At 37.9% G+C, this 25,475-nt stretch overlaps 1 protein-coding gene across 4 annotated transcripts in view; it reads left to right on the forward strand.

The window, feature by feature from the left end:
- Positions 1–2,995: 2,995 nt before the first annotated feature.
- Positions 2,996–25,475, forward strand: part of tmcc1a (transmembrane and coiled-coil domain family 1a) — a 60,908-nt gene continuing 38,428 nt past the window's right edge. Inside the window, exons 1-3 of one of the 4 annotated variants that reach the window (XM_038271422.1) lie at positions 2,996–3,093; positions 21,919–21,960; positions 23,032–23,312. In XM_038271422.1, coding sequence (XP_038127350.1) covers positions 23,058–23,312 — 255 coding nt within the window. In that variant the 5' untranslated portion in view covers positions 2,996–3,093; positions 21,919–21,960; positions 23,032–23,057. Of the gene's footprint in view, positions 3,094–21,918; positions 21,965–22,433; positions 23,313–25,475 lie in introns of all 4 variants that reach the window. The other 3 variants (XM_038271418.1, XM_038271420.1, XM_038271419.1) reach the window with 3 other exon arrangements.

Raw genomic sequence — 25,475 nt, forward strand, 5'->3', positions numbered from 1 at the left:
AGGTTAAAAGTCACCCTAACTTCAACCTGGTAAGAGACAACCTGCCAACATAATTTAGAAATTTGTTAAGAAAATAATTAGAAAGATGAGCAACCACATACCACCCAACCACCCTCATACAAAAACCATGAAAATACAAAAAATACTCTATTGCAGTGAAAAAATGTATTTCAGCTAATACATGGACTATAACTAAGAGGAAATTTTAAAATATCATTTTTATCATACATTATCCAGAATCATGATGCATAAGGGGTACGTTTATTGCTGTAGAGTTGTTAAATTACGAGCAGTATAATGTGTGATTTTCTTAACTTAAAATTTAACATCTGGAGCCCTTTTGAGATTAATAAAATAATAAAAATTAAAACAGAAACAAATGAAATAAAAAATACAGCTCTTAGTTTTCACTGCTTAGTTCATTTCTTTTTTTTAATTATTGATGAAAAAAAAAAACTGTTGCTAAAATTTGAAGAAGATAGTTGTTACTCTAGCCCTCAGGGCAGGGGCGTAGACGGAAAAATTTTCTAAGGGTGGCCAGGCAATAACCAATGTAAACTGAACGGGGGATAAAAGTTGATAGGCACCAGAACATCAGGGTCAGTCTACAACAGGAAAATTAATGGGCACAACATCCATATTTTCTAAATAAAGACTAACTATACTTTTCTACAACCTTTGCTGACAAATACACACACAGGGGCGTTGCTATGCACAAAGCTTTACTGGGGCACGGGCCCCCTACCGCATATGCCCCTCCTGCCATACACAAATACAGACAAGCACACTGCCCCACCCTGATAAATTCCTACCAAAATTACCAGTTGAGATATTAATGAGTGTAAGAGCATATTTGTTTTAACAAACATGAACAATTTCAACATTGCAGCTATAAAAAATAAGACATTACCAACTTTAAAAATAAAAAGTTTCCTTATACAGATCCTGAAGTAATCATTAATTCCTAGGTTTCAGAGTTTTAGTTCAGGGGAAAGTTTAACTCAACCCGAACTAAGTTTTCTTTTATTTTTTGAGCATTAAAGTGTACCTCCTATTTTTCATTTTTGCAAAGCGGTCAATCGCTTGACTGTGACTCAGCTTAGAAAGTTCTTCCTTTTCAACTGATAAAATAGCAAGATGATGGAGCCTGTCTTGTCCCATTGTGCACCTCAGTGAAGTGTGGAGCCTTCTCAACACACTGAATGACCTTTCACAACTACAGCTGTTGACTGGGATTGTGAGGGAGATCTGGATGACCAGCGCTAGTGTTGGGAATATGATGTTATCAAGCAAGTTGAAAACACACTGCATATCCTTGATGTCAAGGCTTTCTTTTTCAACCATAAAAAGCTTTCAAACCATTTTGAATTAAATGAAAGTTTTTTTTAACTCCAAATTTGTGCTGGGGATAGTGGGAGAACTTCACTTGTCTAGGACCATCATGTTTTCCCCCTAAGTCACTAATGTCCCCTTCTTGTTTGTGGAAGCTGGTTGTTGCATCATCATCACCTTCATGGTCCTGTCTCTCCTGTCTCTCACCTGTCTCTTGCCTGTCAGTCTCGCCTCCTCCTCCCTTTCCTACTCCAGCACCTGCATTCTCATTCTCTACAGCAAACATTAAAAAATGTAAATTTATAATTATGTAAATATCTATCATATTGCTTGTAACGTTCCTAATTTAAGTGGTTAGCTTAAATCACTAATTCATCACGGGACCTTACCTCCCTCTCTCATCTTGTTTTACTGCTTCCCTGTCTCTGCTTCGTGTGAGGAATTTCCTGATATCCATCTACAAACCAATGCAGTAATTTTCAGTTAGTAGCCTATAAACCATGTGGTTTCACTGGGAAAATAATAAAATTGACAGGTAAGAAACGTTACCAGAACTAAAAATGCATTGCGGCCGCACAGTGTCCCATCCAACTCAGTTGAGAGCAGCGCGTTAATTTACCTGCAGTTCATGCAGTGACATGCGCTGACGTGGGGGCGCTAATACATCCTCAATTTGGAGTTACCAACACACTTGCTACGCATTTGAGTAGAAATATACGTCTCCTCCCGTTGGAATTATCTACATTGATGCATTAAAAAAAAATTTATCACTGTTGCAAATATTCATAAGATTTATACTGGGGCACAGCCCATTTATAATGGGGCACGTGCCCCAGTAAATGGGGTCTGGCGACGCCAATGTACGCACATCTGCGCTTTCTAGATAAAAGGTATAGTGGATACAATTCTTTGAGGTTTGAGTTTTGGGTGAACATCTTTTCCATTGTCATTACTTACCTGTACCTGCTTTTATCAATAATCATTCTGCATAAAATTGATATTTACAAGTACTAACATCTACATAAATCGATAATTTAATAGACTTTTATTAAAATAGTTATTTACAGTATCTATGATTTCACTGAAGACTCTTAGATGACTTGCAGAGACACATAATTTTTTCTTTACCTCATATAACACAAAAAATAAAGTTTTAAAAAATAGCTTGAATTCTGTACTTATCATCTGTAATGTTAGTATATTAATGTTCATAATTAACCACAGTGTTTTTGTTGTCAAGTAATTGTTAATATATGAAAAATATAAATGTTTTAGATATTCCACTTGAGAGTATTACTGTCGCCACCATCTGTATTAGAGGGGGAAAAAATGGTAGGGGTGTCTAATAATTGGCTAAGGGTGGCCATGGCCACCCCTGGCCCCCCATCTAGCTCCGCCCCTGCCCCTGGAATTCCTAAAAACTTAGCAGAGCATCGACAAATTAATTTTCATTACGTCGACATGTAATCATAAGCCATATACCATTTACAAAATAAATCAAAACAATTATTAGAATGTATTCCCTCTCGATTATATTAAATGAGATTCGTCACGAACCGTGACAAGCACCCATTCTGTTCGCAACTTTAAAATTGTTCAGTGAGGCATCCTCCTTAATACAACATCTTTGGTTACGTTTTACGCAATGACGTCAGACATATGTTTATAGGAAGGGAGGGAGGGCGCTCCATGGTGTGTACAGCTTTTGAAGGGGTGCAGCTCGGTCAGATCTGTCAGCTCCAACAGTTTGTATCATTCATGGTAAGTGTTTGCAAAATGTTCCCTCTCGTGTTTTTCTATTATTTTAGGTCAGTCTTTTTTACTGCCAAGTTTTATGTGTTTGTGATGCTTGTTGAGCCTTTGACAGGCAGAGGTAGCAGAGTATCGGCGTTGATAATTTACCGTATTAGCTGCTCTGTGCAATGATACTAACGGGACTGAGAAGCTGCGGGCTATGACACGCTTGGCAGGACCCGGGGTGATATTTTTAAGGGTTTAAGCTACTTTTATTTTTGCTGAAATGCTTCCCCTAAACACACTAAGTTCCATTTCCTAAAAATGTATCTGTATAGAACAGAAAGTACTTTAGTGTAACTGAATGAAACATATATCTTTTTTAGTTATATATATATATATATATATATATATATATATATATATATATATATATATATATATATATATATATATATATATAATATTATATTGTTTTTATAAAAAAAAAAAAATATATATATATATATAATATTATATTGTTTTTATAAAAAAAAAATAAATAAATATATATATATATATATATATATATATATATATATATATATATATATATATATGTTTTTTTTTTTTGTTATTATGGATGTTCTTCTATTTTTTTATTATTGAAACTTCTACAAATGTTCCTGTTTTAACATTTTTTTCCATCTGGTGAGCCAGCGGCCTTGCTGTATCTGAAGGCTATTTCATTTTTTCTTTAGCTTTTCATTATCATTGTCAAGGAAACAGAGATGCAGACTAAGAACAGACAAGCAGTTAGGAAGGCAGATGTGGAGGATTACACATTTCATTTCATGCTGGTGGTTGAAGGCAGATTCCTCAAATGAGGGAGCTTGTCATCTACTCTGCAATGACTGATCCCCACTCCTGCTGCATAATAATGGGCTGAAGGTTGGTTTTCACCCCCTCACTCCACTCCTACATTCTGATAACTGTTTGCATCCCTGCCTATTAACTAATTTCTGACCCTAGAAGAGACTGGCATGACACCATGCTTTCCTGTATCTGTTTTTTTTTTCTAAGTGACAGAGAGCTTCACTGCCCCTTCAGGGCACTGCTAACACAGCACAGCTATTCATGTCTCACTTGGATGGTCAGACCACCATGATGATGCTCCTCCTCCTCCTCCTGTTCCTGCTGCGCTCATGTTGTTCCATCCCTCCTTGGGTCTGGGCTCAGAAATGAGCGTCTTTGTAAAGGCATAATGTGTTTTTCTTCTTTGTGTTAGTGGTTGTGAGCATGACGCATACAAGATCAAACTGTGGCTTCTAAAGATGGTAGTTGCTTCACTATTAGATATGAGATCAGCTTACTAAAACCCATGTTGATATCAGTGGTGGTAATGAATCTTGAAGATTTGATTTTACAAGATTCAGCTGCAGTATTAAAAAAAAGAGTGCTTTAATGTAATCAGGCCTGCTGAAATATTGGTTCGATAAGTCAACCGGTTTCTCATAACAATTCTGACCCCAAATCAGAAAAAAATATATTAAAACTAGCTGTGTGACAATCACTTATGTAATGACTTTGCTATTAATGTTTTCACATTAGGGACATCTTGTTTATTTTGTTTATAATAGTTTAACAAGAGTAGAAAAGACCCTATTTCCATATGATTTTAGATTGATGCTGCATAAACTCTATAACTTCACCTGAACAAGTTTTAAATTCAGCTTTTTAATACGTTTGAATGAAAATGCCAAGCTTTCATAGTATCGACTTAACTATTTAAAAAATAATAATAATTTACAAGAGAATAATAGGAAATATTCCTAATTCTACTAAATCAGTACAACATTTTTAATATTTTGATGTTTTATTTAAGATGTATTGTTTTGTTATATGCAACAATATAAAACAGCCACTTTTAACACTAAACTTATATGTTTTATACTTTTTGCAAATGATATTTCGACTTTCTGCTATTCCTATTTACATACTTTAGCCATCTGCACAGCAGTGCACAGAAACAGGTGGGGAAGAGACGGCACCAGCTCATGCTATAGCTCCATTATGGCTGCTAATCAAAACTTCCTAACTACAGTTTTACCATAAGTTTGAAGGACTGTGCTTCTATAGTTTTCACAATATAACTGTTTATATGTGTATATTGGTTGTGACAGAAAATATCACTAAATAGCCACATTTATCTTTCTAGTAATGAGGAGAAAAATGCTTTATCTTTTCAGCCAGCTGACCCAGCTGTGTGGGTGTGAAATCATGTTTACTCTTTGCGCCACAGAGAAAAAGAACATGGCCACTCTGTTGCTCTCTCTATCTTATTAGAAGGATCTTAATTCATAGATTCGACTTGATGGAAAACTGAGTGGCGTTCAGCACTTTTTCTAATGGCCAAAACGTGCCGTCTGTTTCTAACTCTACAAGCTTTGATCCAATCCAATCAAAATACAAAACTGAACTTGTTTTTGTGTATTTTGTGGCTCCATTTATTTTTTTTTTCCAAAGCTGATCTGTTTTACTTAGCCACTGTGTCTTTCCTTCTGTCTGTCTTTTTTTGTCAGACTGCTGCATAATGTGATCTAAGTAGACCCCGGTTTATCTTAGTCAGACAGTAGGAGACGCAGTTGTGAGGAATCACCAGCGGTTGTCGTCATGGCGTTCACTAAGTGCTTATTGCTAGAAACATCATGCAAACTGATTTTCTGTTGGATCAGATCTGAAGCATGATGAGCACAGTTTAAACTAGGGCTGAAAGAATTAATTGTGGTTAATTGATTATTGAAATAATCTTCAACTAATTTACTAATCGATTAATCATTAACTGAAAAATGGAGACTGTAAAACATGCCTTTAACCTACAGAGCAACCCACTACAGCAGTAATTACACCAAAACTGTAAAACAAATATGTAAACATTTTGCATTGAAGATAAAAAAACCTTTTGCGTCAGTCAATATGCTCTGTCCAGAACTCCTAAAGGGGAAAGTTTTTAGTTTTACGTGGCTTAATTTCATAAAAAAAAGTCTTCTTAAGGAACCTTTGGCTATTTATCAAAAAAAATTATCAATAGATTAATTAATTTGCAAAATATTCATTAGTTGCAGCCCTGGTTTAAACCAGAATAGATGACCCTAAATTCAGGTGCAGAGTCCCAGTGAAGCAACACGTGCTGCCATCTTTTCCTCTAAGCGAGTAAATGCCAACCCTGTTGACAATAGTTCATGCTGAACAGGCATGTCTGTGGTTCATGCTAAAATATTTGATGCATAATAAAACACAAAAAATGTAAGCCAAAGCATATGTAATCCCAGGCATGACACTTATATAATCTCTCTATTTATTATTATATAATATTTATCCAGAATTTTTTTTTTTTTTAAGCCAGGTGTTGAGGAATAACATTTAAACCGATCTAATTTATAGTTGCATTATTAAAAAAACTGTCTCTAAAAGACCAAAAATAATAATGACCCTTTAAGGATCATTATGGATTTGCCACTATAAACATTTGGGCTGGTATCAATACCAGATATTAATTAATAAAGCTATTAGGACAATTTATGGTAATAACTGATATCCTTTATATTTTCCATAGTTTCAACAATGGAAAAAATTTAACACAACAATATTAGCCATCATTGATTCTCTGTTTCCAGTTAAACTTGCTACTATCCTGCTGCATCTCTGTCACAATGGCCGACCCCCTCCCTCTCAGGAAACAGGTTTACAATAGGCACCAAGAAGGAAAGGAACATCGGCTGTTAATATTAACTTACTTTTACTTATAGGACTTATAAGGAATTGTTAAATATTCACTAACCTCAGCTGGTAAGAATGTTAATGCCAATATATCCTGCTTCCCTGATATTGATTTTATTTTATTTGTTGATTGACTGCATGAATAATCAACTAATGGTTCCAGATTTGTCATCATGAGGTATTTAAAACTCCCCAACGCTTTAGAAGATTAATATAATCGCAATATTACCTGCAAACGCTTGGCAAAATTGTAATGAGGTGCTAACGTTCATTAAGGTTCAATCAGTTTATTGAATCTTTATCAGCGGCTTTGCTTTGTTCAGCTTGGACACCTTGCAGTCACTGAAAGAGGAAGATACTGACGCCCAATGGCTCAGTTTTAATATATATACTCATGAGATCATTACTTTCAAGTGATTTTGTTTTTATGACTGATGTGCAGCAACCGTTGCTTTCCTGGGTACTCTAATATATTTAGTTCTTATGTTGGAAGTGTTTGAGACTTGCGGTTATAATCAAATAGTATTTTAATCTGATGAAGATCTGCTGACCTTTTCTTTTACTCTGATACACAAAACCTCCTGAAACTGCCTGAAAGAGGATGAACTTTCCTTTTACCATGACTCTAGTTGCAGAATCACAGCTTTAAAACATGCACTAAGAACACAACCCTGGACAGCCTATAAAGAAAAATACATCTGTACAGTAAATGTCACACAGGTTAAATGAGGTTTGTGTCCCTATACGGCCTGTTAAGCAAAGGATTGTTGGCCAACGTACAGCTATGCAATGGATAGAAACTAGGGCTGAAACAATTTTGGCATTAATTGTGATTAATCGATTATTGAAAAAAAAAAAAACTAATTTCGTAATGGATTAATTGTTAACTGGAGAATAGATTTTAAAACATGCCTTTAGCTGACAGGGCAACAGCAATTATACAAAAATTGTAAAAGAAAATATATCAACATCATCAAAATCATTTCCGTCTATCAATATGCTCTATCCAGAACTCCACAAGAGGAAAAGTTTTAATTTCACCTGGTTTAATTTAGCAAAAAGTCTGTTGTAAAGAACCTTTGGCTATCTGATTATTAGTTGATTAATTGAAAAAATAATCGATTTGCAAAATAATCGTTAGTTGCAGCCCTAATAGAAACATCAGGTGATATGTGAAATCAACTATCGATAGGAAGCATCCTGCTTTCTCTTCCTACCTCCTTCCTCACTGCCAGCACTGTCCAGCCAGCATGTATCATGGTGACGCCATGTGTCCTTATCGATTTGCACCATTTGGCACCTAACTGGAGCGCTGCAGCCCTTTGATTCTTTTCTTTGTGGCCATTCCATTGTAGATTCTGTGCAGCACTTTTGATATACCGTATGTCCGGTTTTATGAGCCAGATTTATTCTGGCTTCAACTTTTACTCTCATTGTGTCATGTTTGACTGCAGAATACTTTGCTATACAGAGGAGTCTATTTTCAAATCAGCCACTGAAAGATCAACTTCAGTAAGCAAGTGTTGTGACAGCAGCTTAATCCCAAGTCTCAAGTCTGGACAGGTCGCCAGCCCATCAGAGAAGCCAATAAACCTAACAGTCATGTTTTTGGACTGTGGGAGGAAGCCAGAGTACCCGGAGAGAACCCATGCATGCTCAGAGAGAAGATGCAAACTCCATGCTGAAAGACCCCAGAACCTTCTTGCTGCAAGGCACTAGTGCTACCCACTGCGCCACTGAGCAGCCCCTCTTGTGACAAATGTCTAAAATTTAGATGTCTTTAATATTTTCTATGTATGACTGAACATTGAGTTCATGAATGAACTCAATGTTTATGCCAAAAATCCACATTAATCTGACCACAGGCACTACTGAGTAGCAGAAAGACCTCTAACATAGCAATGCAAACAATTTCAAAATGTATAAAAAAATAATCTCTAGAGGGTTTGGTGCAGTGCACTGTGCAAACAGATCCAGACAAAACTTCCTTGATCTACTTTTGAAAGCTATATAAAATAAAGGAAGGCATACTCATGAGTTAACCTGGTGTTACAGGACGACATATTGGCTTTTCATTCCTTAGCCTTGATTCATTTTCTATGTCACTGCAATATTTAAGCAGATATGCATCTCCCTTAGTGATGTGTTGTTGATATGTGGGCTCAAACAAGTCAGAATAAACTCATATTGATCTTCTAAGATGTTAAGCAAGACGCACTTTAATGTTAACCTTGCCCTTGAAAATATTTCCAATGAAGAGGTGCATTCAAGTATTATTTTTAAAAGGTCCAAGAAAGGTTTCATTGATTCCAGAAAGGCAGTGGATTTCTAATGTATGTTGTGGTTCTGCCTGAAGACTTAGCTGGTATTTTCATGCTGTAAAAAACACTCCTAAATTAGGAACATTTTGAGGTAAATAATGGCATTGTTAGAAATCATCTCAGAGGTGCATAAAAAGGCAAGGGAGAATATTGCATTATCTTTGAAGTGATTTTCTTAAAAAAATAAAATAAAATAAAAAAAAAAACCCTGAATATTCTGACAAAAATATTATTTATATTCTTATCTTACCTACATCCGAAAATGTATTTTGATACTCTGCATTTGTTAATATTTGTAAATAAGATTACACAGGGTCAGTTTGCTATCTTTCTTTTGCAAAGTTATTTCATTAACGTAACGATTAAATAAAATGCATAAGAAGAAAAAGTAAGTAATTTTTGTTTACGTCCTAACCTTAACCTCAGAATTGTAAGAACAGGGGGTGCTTAAGTTTTTCTATGTGTGTTTGCCGTTTTAGTTTATTTTTTCTCTCCTGTGTAACTAACTCCCACACTATTAGAGAGAAGGTGAAATTCCTTCAAAAAGGCTGTGGTTTCTCATGGCAACAAGCTGCTGGCCTCCCTCTGATCCCTCCAAACCGAAAACAGGCAGAGGAAGCTCAGCAACACAGGAGTTTGCACTTCAAAGCCGCTTTCTTAAATCTTCAACCAGTTTTCCATTAGATAGTTAATTCAACGCAGTTCATTTTGGTCCACTTATATAACATGAGTTCACAAACAAGTGCCCTCAAGGCATTTAATCAAATCTATCCAATCAAATCATAGAGAAATTTAGGTAAGAAGTGTTTTGTCTAAGAAAACCCAACAGATTGCATCGAATCATTGACTTGAATAAATTTATCCTGGATGAGCATGAAGCGACAATGGACCGTTGCTTCAGAAATCCCTTGTAGTGACCATGCATGTAGCGATGGTGGAGAGGGAAATTTACATTTCAGCAGAAAGAAACCATCAGCAAAACCAGGTTCTGTTTTAAACACCCTTCTACCACTACAGACTGAAGGTCTGAGCAAAGCATAAACACTAAAGGAAAACAGAAACATTATTTAATTCAGCCAATATCTCTCTAGTGGAGGTGACGGTCACTAAAAGACGGGGCCAAGTGTGTCATCTATAACTGGAAGTCAGCAGTAGCGGTAGCTTGATGTCCACTTCAGGAGGGGTTGACAGTTTAATAAACATAACAGCCCAGCTTCTGCTAAGATAAAGAGGAAAAAGAGCAATGACATAAAGTTGAGGGTCGAAATAATAGTGGTGAATCAAGCTTTTCAGAAGAACAAGTGATACTGTTCATCTTTGGCGGCATCGACTTTGAATTGAGATTCTGAAAGGCTGTTATTTATTTTTTACATCACTTCTAGTTAGGGATGGAAATCAAAAATCGATTCCTGTTCAGAACCGGTTCCATGTGTTCCAATTCCATGGCACCGTTTGGCAGCTCCCTTAACGATTCTCTTAATGGTTCCAGGCAGCACCAGAGCCTAGTGCTGGGCAGCATGACTTGCGTACCATTTTTTAGGCAAGTTACGCACACTGCATTCAGTAAGCAAGTACGATGTAACCAGTCGTTGGTGTAGAAAAGCACAAAAAAAAAAATTGCGTCCCATCGGGTAAAGCAATCGAAAGTTTGGCTTCATTTTAAGGAAGAGAAAGATGGCAACAAGGCGTTTTGCAATCATTGCAAAGTGGGAATTACATTCGCGGGAGGAAATGCATCCAACATGTAGAAACAACTGTGCAAACAACATGGCATACATTTTAACGAATGCCATGTTTTTGATGCTTCCGGACAGAAGCTAAAGTTACGACCAGCATGGAAGGCAACTCTGGTGGTAAGTAGCTAGTTTTATATCACTGGCTATGCTTAATGTAGTTCCTGGTAAATCATATGACATTTCTGGAAATAAACCAATTCTTATCTCCTTTTGGGGTTATTCATCATGCTATGAAGTAGCTTCGCAGTTCAGGGGACGAGAGAAAGGTGACGCCCGTTTATTTAAATCGGGGGCAGATAAGTTTATTTCCCAAAATTGTACAGTAATGCTTTTTCATTAAACTAATGCCTTCTCCATTAGATTTAGATGACTGACGAGGCAGGTAGCCTGGCTGGCTCAGAGGCTGGCAGCTCACACTCACTGCCTTCTGTTTTCGCAGAGGCAGGCAGAAATAGAATGTCCCAGGTGAAGGTAGACGAATGTCATCGTGCACTTACTAAGTTCATTGTTAACAGGATCGTTAAGAAATCAAATCGTTTCACAGAATCGATAAGGGAATCGGAATCAAGAAAATCTTATCAATTACCAACCCTACTTCTAGTTTTCCCAAATATTTGTTAAAATGCTTATAAATGTTATATAGAAAAAGATGGACTGGTGATACTGCTCCTCTTCTAACATTTATACAGAAACCACTGCAGGTGAACAGAAGTTTGACCGCTTTAAGTTATCAGATGGAACATATATTTATAATTCCTGACATTTGCAACTGATTTCTAATTATTTTGTGTACTATACCTCCTGAAGGTTACACTTTTTCATTTGTTTTACAGAGTGCTGAAAATGTTTTCACTTAACCATACTTGCTAGATGGGTTCTCATATATTCTGAATGTCCTGGTTATTGAAATAATTTTGTAACTTCAAATTAAGTAAACTTTCTATATAGTGTTGCTTGTGCTATCATTTTATCTTTGACAAAGGACATATCTCTGGTCTATAGATTTTTTTGTTTTTGTTTTATGAAGATCTTTAAAAAAACATAATGCCTTTTTTTTAGTCTTTATTTTTCATGAAAGCCCTTTGAAAAATGCAAACCAAGGTGTTTGATCTTTAAGCTGCTATAACGGCTAATTTTACCACCTGCAGAGGTTTTAAGTAGCAAAATATAAATACTTGGTTACTTTATTTAAGTAGAAATGTTTGCTATCTACAGTGTTGGGCACGTTACTTTGAAAAAGTAATTAGTTATAGTTACTAGTTACTTCTCACAAAAAGTAACTGAGTTACTAACTGAGTTACTCCACAATAAAAGTAACTAGTTACTAGTAAAAGTAACTATTGCGTTACTTTTGCGTTTCTCGCCCCCGTAAACCTCACCACCCGGCCCCCACCTTCTCGCCTGTGTTTCCAAAGCCAGCTGAATAGAGCGGACGACAAAGACAAGAACCTGCAGACAGTTTAGCATTTATTGCAACTCAACGTAAATGACATCAGGGGGAACGCGATGTGAAGTTTTATAACAGGACATTCAGGTCCGGTGAGTATATGAAATTAATAACTGGGGATGTCTAATTCTGAAATCCTGTGTGTTTGGGTTGTTATAGATACTGCAACATCTATCATCTATCTATCTATCTATCTATCTAGATGTATACTCTGTGTGTGACATAAAATATGGATCTCCATCCCTGCCACAAAGGCCATCAAATAATGTTTAAAATAAAAAATACAGTAGGTTGAGAAGGCAGAGTATCCATCCATCCATCCATCCATCCATCCATCCATCCATCCATCCATCCATCCATCCATCCATCCATCCATCCATCCAGATTTCTCCCTTTCTCCATACAGGCTATCATTTCTGGCTGTTGTCAGGTTCATTTGATCGTTCACGCTCTCTATAGTTCTCCTGTGGCGCGAGCACAGAGCGACTGTTGCGCGCCTTTAGCGAGCATGCGCGTTTCCTGTCGCTTGCGCGGTGACTCTTGCCGCCTGCGCTGTGTGGAGATGCAGAGGTAACCGTTATGTGATGGGGAAACGCAGCTCGACGTAACACCGGTATTTCCATGTGGAAAACGCTGTTTTGCTGCTGGAGTCATCCTCACTCTCCATCTCTCTGTGTGTGCTGTACGTTAACACCCACCAGCAGAAACACCCACCTATTCAACTGACAGACGGAATCTCATCCTCCCCTCTCTCATGACAAGGCGCGCACCTCTGGATGACCTAAAAAAATAATCTTTAATATCTCTTAAACAAAAGTAGAACAAACAATATTTTTTTCTGCACAAATCTGCACTAACGTTGCACTAACCATTCAGTCTATTTGCAGAGTTTTTTGATGTGGGTGGGGTGTCAGCTTCACGCAGCTGCGCACGAGTCCTATAATGAAAAAAGGTTCATTGTGCGACCTGAGTAACGCGCAGTAACGGGGTGCCTGCAATGGTAACTGCGTTATAGTTACAGTCAAAGTAATTAGTTAGATTACTCGTTACTAAAACAAGGTAACGGCGTTAGTAACGCCGTTAGTTTCAACGCCGTTAGTCCCATCACTGGCTATCTATACTTAACTGGAGTAATTATTCTTTAGACAACGTTTTACTTCTACAACTTACATTTATCTCTATTTTCTACTCCTTATGTGTTAAAAATAGACTGTTCGGTTTGTTTCATTTGAGTTAATTCTTGTCATGCCCTGTTGGTATTTAAAAGAATAAAATCCATCAAAATAATTGGTTTTACCCTGACATTTACTTTCTTTGTGGTTGGACCTGGTACCGAACCAACAAAATAAATAGTTTTTCAAGATCATGCAAAGTAAAATTTTACACTTTTACCATTAGTTATAAAAGTAAGAAGTATAAAGAAATTATCGTCCAGAATTGTAGAAAAATGTTCCTTTAATAGGCTATTGCAGTAAAGCATCTGTCCTTATAATTTTTTTCCTTGTATTACTTTTACTTTTGTACTTTAAATAGCTTATAAATGGTAACTTTTACAACTTAAGTTAAAAGCTTAAGTTGATACTCTTAACTTCTACAAAAGGGTTTTAAACAGTAGGATTTCTACTTCTACTTGAGTAATAAATATTAATACTTTTGACACGTTTGACCCTTGGAGGTTAGAGTTATTAGCAAACTAATACAATTAATTAAAGCTGTATTCAAACTGTGATAAGACTGGGGCCATTTTATTTAACATATTATTGCAACGTAAATGAATTGCATTTCTTAAAAGAGGAAATGATGCTCTGTGACACAGTAGTTTGCATCCTACGTCAGTGACCCACATGCAAATGTTTCTGGTTGAACGCATGAAGTCCTTCTCACCTGCTGGACGCGCAATGCTTTCTGGTCTGATGACCTGTTAGGCTTCCCCCTTCTGTTGTGCCAAGTCGCAATAGATCATGACACAGATTACCCAATGCGGTGCCCTTAATTGAGTTTGGTTCTGTATGAGATTCATTCAGCAGGTATGTTGGAACTTTCATGCCTGTTGACAGCTCACAACGTTCTGTTAGACCTGTTGGAATATGAGCTGGATCACTGCTGTTAAACACCAATCAGGCCATTAAATGGGGAACCTCTAAAACTTAACCCAATTTAATCACTGATAAAACCACAATTTGTTAGTAGCTGAGAGAACAAGACCCTCAGTAGCTTTAGAAGTTGGACACGCTTGGTTTGTGTTGTTGTTGCCGTCGCTGTGGTTTGCTGAACTGATGCCTTGAAACTACTGAATTATTCAATAGATCACCTGCTACGGAGTTGAAGAAGGATACAGCTTTCTATAAACAAGACCTTTCCAATAAACACAAAGCCTTTTCTTAGAGCACAGTAGACCTGCAATCTGACCATTTCTCACATCCAGACCTTTTTAGATTGATTCAATATGCTGCACTGTCACACACCCACATCCCAGATATTGGATGATATTTACAGACATTAACAGCCGCAGCAGATCAATATTAACAGTTCCCACGTTCAGTTTTGTTCTAGGTTTGGTAGGCTAAAATGACTCATGGTTGCATCACACCTACTATTACATGTACCTCTGTAAATATTCCCAGTGCAAAAGTTTTTTCTTTTTTCTTTTTTTGTATTTCTGTTTGAAATTTCCCCACATTAGATTTTAATTTAAAATCCTTCTTTAACAAAGATATATGGATCAATGTGTCCAGAAGATAAAAAAGACATCCCCCACCTAGCCAAAAAACAGGCAAAAAAAATGGAGTAAGAAGTTGAAAATAGGATTTCTCAGATTGGACTGTAGCTGAGGATTGCTCATTTAGAAAATAATCTGCTCTTTTCATTTAAATAAAACAGCATTATTTAATGGATTTTTTGGGGGGTAAAACTCAAAGTACAATAATAAGAAAACAATAAAAACAAAATGTGTAATTTATTAGACATATTAAAAATGCATGGCTGTGCAGTTCATTGCGATGTGGCCTTGCAGCAAAAGGTCCTGTATTTCTTGGCTTTTTCTGCATGCTTGCAGCTTCTCTCTGTGCATGCTTGTGTTCTCTCTGGGTACTCTAGCTTCCTCCCAGAATCCCAAAACAGTTCAGAAAAACTTGTGTTCTTTTGCTAACATCTATGGCGTAATTTTGGTGCCACTGAACGTGCAGTGAGAGCAACATGCATCGTTTAAACTTGCACACCCTCCCTGAAATCCCAACTCAACTCTATTGACGCACTCTCGACTTCTCCGCACACTCAGCTTCATCTCTGCTCTCGCTTTGCTTCACAGGATTAACTGATATACCTAACTGTTGAATTAATTGGTACGTCTGAATTGCCCCTAAGTTTGAATGTGTTTACAGGTTCGTGTTGCTCTGAAGTATTGCCGACCTGTCAAGAGTGTACTCCGCATTTCATAACTAGAAATGGACACAATATGGAGTAAAACACCATTGTGCCAGTACGGATCTGACTAAGCATGTTGAGATGCAGACATTCCAGACTACTTGGCAGTTATAGCCTCTCTAAATGGCTGGGTGGAACATGCGGATGCCTGCTTTATAACTTTATTTCCCATCAGCACTTGTTGAACCAGATGGTTGCTTATTATCTCATTTATTCTGTTCCTTGAAAGTTGAGCACACTGTTTGCATCATCAAACTCCCTGTAGGTTTTCTTAGACAATGTGCCTACCATTTCAGCAAACTGCCTTGGGCACTCCTCCTTAAAGACACACCCTGCCCTGGGTGGCTGGGTTGAACCCGATACATCCAGGTGAAACGAAGGATCCCTTTGATCCATCTGGCCTCTTTCACTCCCTTTGTAACGCTTCTGTCTCCCTGTCTCATCACCATTTTATACAAAGAGCTGTGTCTCTTATCAGACTCTGTGCAGTATGCTGAAGTCCTCTCCCTCACTGTCACAGCTGGCACAAGTGTACCATTATCTGCCTCTGAGACCCAAATACACACACGTTAATACAATAACGATTCTTCCTGTTTCCTGGCTGCTGTTGTTCTGCAGCTGCTGAACGAGATAGACTCCAGTTTCCACTGGTTATAGATGCCACGCATGGACACACATAAATGGGTACATACAAACACCATGCTATTATGTCGGAGGGTTTTTGTGGATGCTCCTGTCTTTTCTGGGCTTCACTCACAAACACATACTGGTGGCTGCACTAAAACACAAACAGCTGACCGAACTCTCTGGCCTCATTCTGCTTTTATTGATGTGTATCTGTCAGTGAAAGAGGCGCAGGACACAGGGCAGCGATGGGTCTGTGTGGGGCTCACAGGAAACAAAGACGGGCCTATTCCACGCCAGCTTGCAGACTCTTCTGGAAACACTGCTCCTGCTTGTTTAGGCTGTATCCATTTTTTTTCAGCTTAGTAGCTGTATATTCAGCAGATACCAACAGCATATGTTTGTAGAGGGTTGCAGAAAACAAGCCTCACTGACCTCTATGTCAGTTTGTTTATCCCCAGTCCGTTGTTTCTCTTCTGGTGTTTTTACCCCTAAACAAGAGATGTGTATTTGATAAGACCGACCTCCATTTTGCTGCAGTAAATACAACCTGTTGAGATTAAATTTAGGGCTGAAAAAAGTTAATTGGATTATCGTGATTAATCGATTTTTGAAATTCAAAACTTAATTAGTCAACTAATTAAGTAATCAATTAATTGTTAACTGGAGTATAGATACTCTAAATCATGCCTTTAGCTGACAGTGCAGCCCTTTTAGATCAGCAACTATACCAAGATTGTAAAGAAATATATAGACATTTTGTAGTTAAGATAAAAAAAAAAACATTTTTGTCTGTCAATACGTTCTATCCAGGAAAATTTTGAGTTTTAGCAGGTTTAATTTTTGTAAAAAGTCTTCTTTAAAGACTTTTTTTCCCATATTAATATTCAATTAATCAAAAAAATAATTGACAGATTAATCGATTTGCAAAATATTTGTTAGTAGCAACCGACAAACGTTAGTGAGTCAACTTTCACGGTTGCTAGGTGTTGATAGGTGTACACTGAGTGACGGGCAGTGACAGTCCTAGAAGACTGGACTTGTTTTTTATATCCAATCTAGGACTGGGTAAAAAAAAATTTTTTTTATTGATTTTGGATGGAATTTTTGCAAAATCGATGTCTAGGGAATGAGATCGATTAGTTTTATAGTGACGCGCGTGACGTTCACATTCGAATGAGCAGGAAAGATGCAATCAAGATTACTCAAAGCCAGACAGCTGCAAATATAGCCAATAGGTAGACTGAAGACATTAACAAATGGGGGCTGACCAGAAAACACCCTGTAGTTGTTACAGACAATGCTGCACATATGGTTTGTGCAGTGAAGATAATGCAGCTCATGCATCTGCTGTGTCACGGCTGCTCGCACGAGTGAGGTTTCACTTTTTCACTTCTCACAATGCGTTTGCAGTTTTGAGACAGTTTTGTTCACATCTCAAGTTTAAACTATTTGATTTACAAGTTTGCACTTGGTGTTTAATTTGACAGGAAAAAATAAAATACATGAGTATTTTGAAACACAGTTGAACCACTTTCATTATTGTGAAAACAGATCAAATCGAAATTAATCGATTTAGAACTGTATGTATCAAAATCAAATAGATTCAGGAATTTGGCAAAAGTACCCAGCCCTAACACAAACTCTTCTGGCTTCCTTATTTTCACGGCCTTCGAAGGACCCAGTCCAGGTAGACCAGTACTTTAAAATATTTAATTTCTAAGGTACTTAAATAAAATAGTGCTCTGATCTGTTTTTCTTTTATGAGGACCCAACAGAAAAATTAAAGAAGCTTATATCAACCAAAAAGTAACTTTTTCTTATATATTTTAATTCTGCTATTCTGGTGTATCTGCTGTTTTTCACACCCAATTCATCAAGTTTAACTGTGATCATAAGGGAGCTACTAAAAGGACGTCCAGTTTTATAAATACAGGTTGATATTATACACTCACCGGCCACTTTATTAGGTACACCTGTCCAACTGCTCGTTAACACTTAATTTCTAAGCAGCCAATCACATGGCGGCAACTCAGTGCATTTAGGCATGTAGACATGGTCAACACTATCTCCTGCAGTTCAAACCGAGCATCAGTATGGGGAAGAAAGGTGATTTGAGTGACTTTGAACGTGGCATGTTTGTTGGTGCCAGAAGGGCTGGTCTGAGTATTTCAGAAACTGCTGATCTACTGGGATTTTCACGCACAACCATCTCTAGGGTTTACAGAGAATGGTCCGAAAAAGAAAAAACATCCAGTGAGCGGCAGTTCTGTGGGCGGAAATGCCTTGTTGATGCCAGAGGTCAGAGGAGAATGGCCAGACTGGTTTGAGCTGATAGAAGGGCAACAGTGACTCAAATAACCACCCGTTACAACCAAGGTGGGCAGAAGAACATCTCTGAATGCACAATACGTCGAACTTTGAGGCAGATGGGCTACAGCAGCAGAAGACCACACCGGGTGCCACTCCTTTCAGCTAAGAACAGGAAACTGAGGCTACAATTTGCACAAGCTCATCGAAATTGGACAATAGGAGATTGGAAAAACATTGCCTGATCTGATGAGTCTCGATTTCTGCTGCGACATTCGGATGGTAGGGTCAGAATTTGGCGTCTACAACATGAAAGCATGGATCCATCCTGCCTTGTATCAACGGTTCAGGCTGGTGGTGGTGGTGTCATGGTGTGGGGAATATTTTCTTGGCACTCTTTGGGCCCCTTGGTACCAATTGAGCATCGTTGCAACGCCACAGCCTACCTGAGTATTGTTGCTGACCATGTCCATCCCTTTATGACCACAATGTACCCAACTTCTGATGGCTACTTTCAGCAGGATAATGCGCCATGTCATAAAGCTGGAATCATCTCAGACTGGTTTCTTGAACATGACAGTGAGTTCACTGTACTCAAATGGCCTCCACAGTCACCAGATCTCAATCCAATAGAGTATCTTTGGGATGTGGTGGAACGGGAGATTCGCATCATGGATGTGCAGCCGACAAATCTGCGGCAACTGTGTGATGCCATCATGTCAATATGGACCAAACTCCCTGAGGAATGCTTCCAGCACCTTGTTGAATCTATGCCACGAAGAATTGAGGCAGTTCTGAAGGCAAAAGGGGGTCCAACCCATTACTAGCATGGGGTACCTAATAAAGTGGCCGGTGAGTGTATATTATAATAGGATTTTATTTTGTATTTTTTACGATTCCTTAGCAACTTTCAGGCAATATTTTTATGTTTTCTTTTATAATTTGAGATGGAAAGCATATAATTATAAAATTAAATACTCAAATTAAAAGATTAAGTAAAATAGTCTTTATTTCAGTTGCTGTATGTTCCACTCTTGGACAATCAACAATACTTTTGACTGAGAGGGGAACTTATGGTAAGAAATAAATGCCCATAGGGGTACACAAGTCAAAAAAGGTTGGGAAACACTGCTTTGGTGGACGCAGCTGCCAAAAATGAACAGACCTCATGTATGCAGGTTCTTCAAAGGCCTGGTAATCAAGTCATTATTTTATTCAGGTGCTGAAGTAGAGACATATATAAAAGTGTCATATAAAATCCGCCCATCCCTGGTCTAACCGACTCCACAAATGTGCTGCTGATGTTTTGGGGGTTGATATGGAGTGAATTTTGTTCCTTTATTGTTGCAGTTAGACAGCATGTTTTTAAATGGAAATATAAAAAAAAAGACAATCCAGAAATGAAGCTTTTAAACTGTTTCTAGAGTAACTGAAGATTTTGTTCTAATTATACTTTTTTATTTTGTCGAATCTTGTATTGGGCTTTAACTGAAAATTTGCACACTTGGAAGTCTTTTAAAAATTGTATTTACATTTTTTTTTTGAGTCTATTTTTCTCCTTTGACCAGCCAGAGATGATGACCGCTGTGCAACTGTCAGCACTATGGAAGGAGACGTTGAGTAATGGACAGTGACGTGTTTGTATGAGTGTTAACTGAGGACGATGCATGTCCAGATTGGCATTTGTTCAGTTGTTATTTACTGTCGACAGGATTGTGACATTTCTGAGAGACGTGCTGACGTTAAGTGACTGCAAAGCATCTCTCACTTTATTTGAAAGTGTTTTATTCCAGTGTTCTTGTGCTTTTGAACATTAAATCCAGATTCAGATGCAGAGCAAGTGTTAATTGGACGTTGTCAGCTGTGCCTTCATTAGTCACTTCCTGGTAGGCTGTAGGAATTCCTTAAGAAAGACTCATTAGTTTAGAGAAGCACACTTGTCATGTTAGACCCATCTGCTGTTTTTCTAGTTTCATCACCAGTTCGTTAAGATGGATCACCAGGGCTTTCTTAAACTGAATAAGGTTTTTCTACATGAGCACCAAGTCTGACAATGAAACTGTTGTCATCTAAAAGCCCCTATAAGAGGATTTAGATGGTATACAAAAGCATGGGCAATCAAGAAAGCATCCAATCCAACAGAGGGATCAGCAGCGGATGAGGGAGGGGATTTACAGACTCAGAGGTAGTGTTAGGTGCTGCTGTCAGGACAGGACATCAGGTTTAGCTTTAGCTGTGGGACAGGATTAACTGGGGTTTTACCCCTTGACTCATCAAATCTGAGTCAACAGCAGAGCATTGAATCCTTATTAAATTACACTCCACTGTCACTCTCCCAGTCATTGGGAGGCACATTGATGCCCTGATCTGTGACCGAGATAGTGTTTACAATATTATCCTTCATGAATGTTTGTTCATTATGGATGCTGGTGCAAAGGAAAATCAATATAATTCACTTTTGTTATGGAGGCGGCTCATAAAGAAGGGGAAATGAGAAATGCATTTAAATTTAGCCATGGAAACTCGAATAAGGACGCAACTTTTATAAGGCAGGGCACATTAAAAGTCATGAAAGGATCATTTGTTTTGTTTTTTAGTTAACCTCAGTATCAGGGTTAGTGATGGTTGTAATTACTGTATATTTTTATGAAAGGTTTTAAAAAAGTAAGAAGATTTCATATATATTTTTCAGATACTAATGTATTCTTCATTAATCAATTTTTTATTTGAGATGGAAAATGCATTAGAATTAAATGCTCAGATTCAAAGAAGTGGAATAGTTTTTATTTTATAATTAGTTATTGTATGTTCCACTTTTGGAAAATCATCAATACTTTTTTTTTTCTAGAGCAAGCTTTGCTCTAGAGCAGGACTAAAAGGAGGTGGAATTTGCTTGAAAATCATCATAATGAAACAGAAAAACGAGCCACTTTATGCAAATTGGTGATCTGGAATCACTGCTTTGACTAATACTGAATGGATGGTCAGCAGTTGTCTATTCTTCTTTTCATGGTCCTTTTTCTAAATTCGCCTGAGAAGGACTCCTCAGCACAAATGTTCTACTTTTTCCTTCTGCTTTTTATGAAATTGGTCTGAGACTAAATGAAATGTACTATTCTATTTGTATAAACACAGATATCTTGAGATAAGTTGTTCCTGTAAAAAAATAAAAATGTTGAATACAGTTCTGTTATGTCTTTCTTATGTTCTTTCTTTATTCTATCCCTCTCAGGCACGCAAAGTGAGGTATAAAAGGATGACAGCTGGGCTGATGGTAGGTGGGTTTTTCTGTTTGTTTTTGTAACATTCTCATCCCTTTTTGACCTCTTCTCCTCTATACCCCCATTCAGACTTTCTCTGCCTCCAGGTTTGGGGTTAATAGTCGTAAAAGAGGGTCAGATATTTAGAAAAGCAGCATTTTTATTGTTTTTTTTTTTTTTGCAGAAAAGAGGGACATATTTCAGCTCTGACCCTAAACCTTGCAGATTAGTCTTGAAATTAATTGCTTTTCACTTTTTAAATATCTTTTTTTAATATACTTAACTTTACATTATGCTCTATGTGTTTGTTCCAGTTTCCTATTTGAATCCAGGTTTTCTTAAATTATTTTATATCTGTAAAAGAAGTGGCCCCTCTTTTATAGTTGAAATGTTAAGGTTATTTGCTTAAAGTTGGTCTCAAGTTGGGAAAAGAAAAATCAAACAAGGATTCGAGCGTCTCATTAACTTTCTCCTTTTTGTGTGTTAGACCATCAAGGCTGTGCGTTCCTGAGTCAAAGATGCATGCTCCTAATTTGGATACATCCCTCTGAAGGAGTCTGAGCTGATCCCATCCTCCATCACAGTTCCATCTCTGATTCTTCTGCCCTGCCATTTTCTGTTCTTTCCTTGTCCATCTGCATGCCTTCCAGATAGGGAGTGAGGCAAAAGACCATATATTCCTGCTGTTTATTTATTCCAGGACTATATGCTGCAGGAGGAAAACGGTCAAGGCGACCCAGAAAAGATGGGCCCCAGTTCAAATCCTGCAGCTAGTGGAGGGGCAGAGGATTCAAAAGGCCCAGGGTTGAAGAGGGCCTCATCTCAGTCTTTACATCCTTCTTTGAATAAGATGAGCCAAAATGCCAAGGAGAGCATGGGGGTTCTTGGTCAGGGCTTGAAACAACTGTTCCAACACCAGCGCAAACGCCTCTCCCTCTCTCGCTCCACCATCCCATCATCCTCCTCCTCTTCATCCTCCTCGGTGTTATCAGCAGGCGGCACCTCCCCTCCTGCTCCTCAGGACAGTTTGGGGTCCAGCACCTCTGAGTCTGATCGTCTGTCTGCTCCTGTGATTTCTTCTGCAGCTGGACAGGGCTCAGCCGCTGCAGGCATGATAAGGTGTGGGACCAGCCTGCAGAGCCGGCGCAGCAAGGGGTCCGGGTCTGGGAGCGGAGATCGGGACCCCCTTCTGAGAAGCAGCCCTCAGCCTCCTCAGCGGCGCAACACCCATGACCCTCAGCAGCACATTAGCCGGCCACGCTCCTCGTCCACCACTGACACCACGCCCAGCAGCCCTGCTCCTGCACAAACCGTCGGGGATGTTGTGCTATCGTCTGGGTACCAGTCCACAGAGGAGAGAGACAGAGTAAGTGACAGCAGCCATTAATCATCACCTCAATGTGTCCTTTCTTTCCTTTTTCTGCTGCCAAGCTTGTTTGTTTGTCAGCTGTCAATCAAATGCTGAAGTTCACCTTCCTGCTGATGTACAAGAAAATTTCTGCAATTTTATACAAAGAATATGTTCTACTTAGTTACAGAATCAAAAACAATAAGTTATATCCACTGTTTCTTTGTTTCATAGCCAATTAGAAAAAATCCATGGTAGCCTTTAATATTCCACCCTATCATCTGTGAATTCTTAGTTAAGTGTTTGAACCACTGCAGTATGATGCTGTGAAGGTCTGCTGTACTTACCCTTAGATTTCCTTTGACTGCTAAAGAGCCCAACTGGTATATTGGACTAAAGCCTTAAAAAAGACTAGTAGAAAATCTGAGAGGAAATTGTCATCAATCCAAGAGCTGAAACGTTGTTATGCAAGGGCCCACGCAGATTTATTAAAGGTGGGTTTTTGTGAACCAGAGAGCCAAAGCTGCATATGCTTACAGAAAGCTGATCAGAACAGAGACATCGAGGACCCATAACTAGCCTACATATCATTATTAATAATTTGTTTATGTTCTTAATAATTATAATAAATTATTATGGTTTTAACTCGGACTTAAACTGCTACACTAAATCCGTATTATCCATAATGTGACATTCATACGGTATATGTTGATCCGGTGCCCATTCTGCTTTTCCTCTAATCAACTAAATCAGAGCTCTTCTGTAGCTATATATAGCTTTGTAAGTTGCAACAATATTTATAACTATGCTTATTAAGTTTGTTCTGGGATCTAAATTAAATCGCTCTGTGTCTTACCCTGCTTTATAGACAACTTCCACAAACATTTCCAGTCAAATTAGGCGCCAATGATTCTTCTAAGGACAGCCTTTATTTAGATTAAATAGCAATGGCACTAAAATAGGTTTCCTTTATTTCTCGTAAAAAGTAGTTGGCTTATCATCTCCTTATCCGGCTAAAATATTGTTATACTTCAATGAGTCCATGACGATAGATGTGAACAACAGAAAAAGCTGAAACACTCTGAAGCTTATCGATACTTGCATTGCGACAAATTCGGTTGTGTGCCGATACCCAGATGTGACAATCTGGTGTGCATGAAGGCACAAATTCAACCGAGCAAGTGTCTGAATGATTCCTGCCATAACGCTGATGTGATGTTTACAGATGATGGAGTGGGGGAGAGTGCCTGTTGCACCTGTTTTGTTGGACCCGACTGGTCATGCAGCAATGCAGATCCGATCCTGTCACCACAGAGTCTACTAATAATCACTGTTTTCATTTATAGACAAGACCGCTAATGGCTGAAAATATAATACCTTCTGTATTCCGTACCCTGTCATCCAGAAGCCTGTACACTTCCAATCTCTTCTATATCATGTTGCATGTAGCAGATAAGGTAATACAAAGTTCGCATCCAAAACCTGTATCTATTTGTTTAGGGTTTAATATGAATCTTGCAACCTATTAAGATGAAGAGTCAGTTTCACTCCAGGTGGATTTAACTATTTATATGGTGTTTTTTTGTTTTAGTTTATTCTTTAGCTTGACAACAGACACCTCCACTGACCTAAATTTGCAATCTGCAGTCTCTAGGACCTTGATTTCTAAATGATGTCTAAAATTCCCTCTAATAATAGGACCACTCAGCGGCAGGGCTTTCCTTTTTTCCCTTTGTCCAATTAACACACTTCAGTTAATATTGTAGCTTAAGACAAAGAATGGAACAGTTTCAGTCTCTGCTTATCCTGAATACATTCATGACTATCCACTAAACTCTTGTTCTTGTGGTTAGGCCTGTTTCTTGTTATACTTTTTTCATTATTATTATTTTCTTCCACTCAGTTTTCCTTTAACATTCTTAGATATAGCATTCTATCTCCTTGTTGAGAGTAGTTTCTGCTGTAAAACTGTCTTTCCATGATGGTGTAGGTACTATACTGGTATAATTTGTTTGTAATATTCTTAGAATCTGAATTTTGCATTGTTTTTGCTGGACTTCTTAACATATTTTTAAAAAGAATTTGATTTACTTTGCTTTAGTTTTTACTTTTTACTTGTATTCAAGACTATTTTAGTTTGTGCTGTTTGCCACTAGAGGTCTCTGTCATCTCAACTAACCA

This window comes from Cyprinodon tularosa, unplaced genomic scaffold, assembly GCF_016077235.1.
Source record: "Cyprinodon tularosa strain WSP-4 unplaced genomic scaffold, ASM1607723v1 ctg8, whole genome shotgun sequence".
NCBI lineage: Eukaryota > Metazoa > Chordata > Actinopteri > Cyprinodontiformes > Cyprinodontidae > Cyprinodon > Cyprinodon tularosa.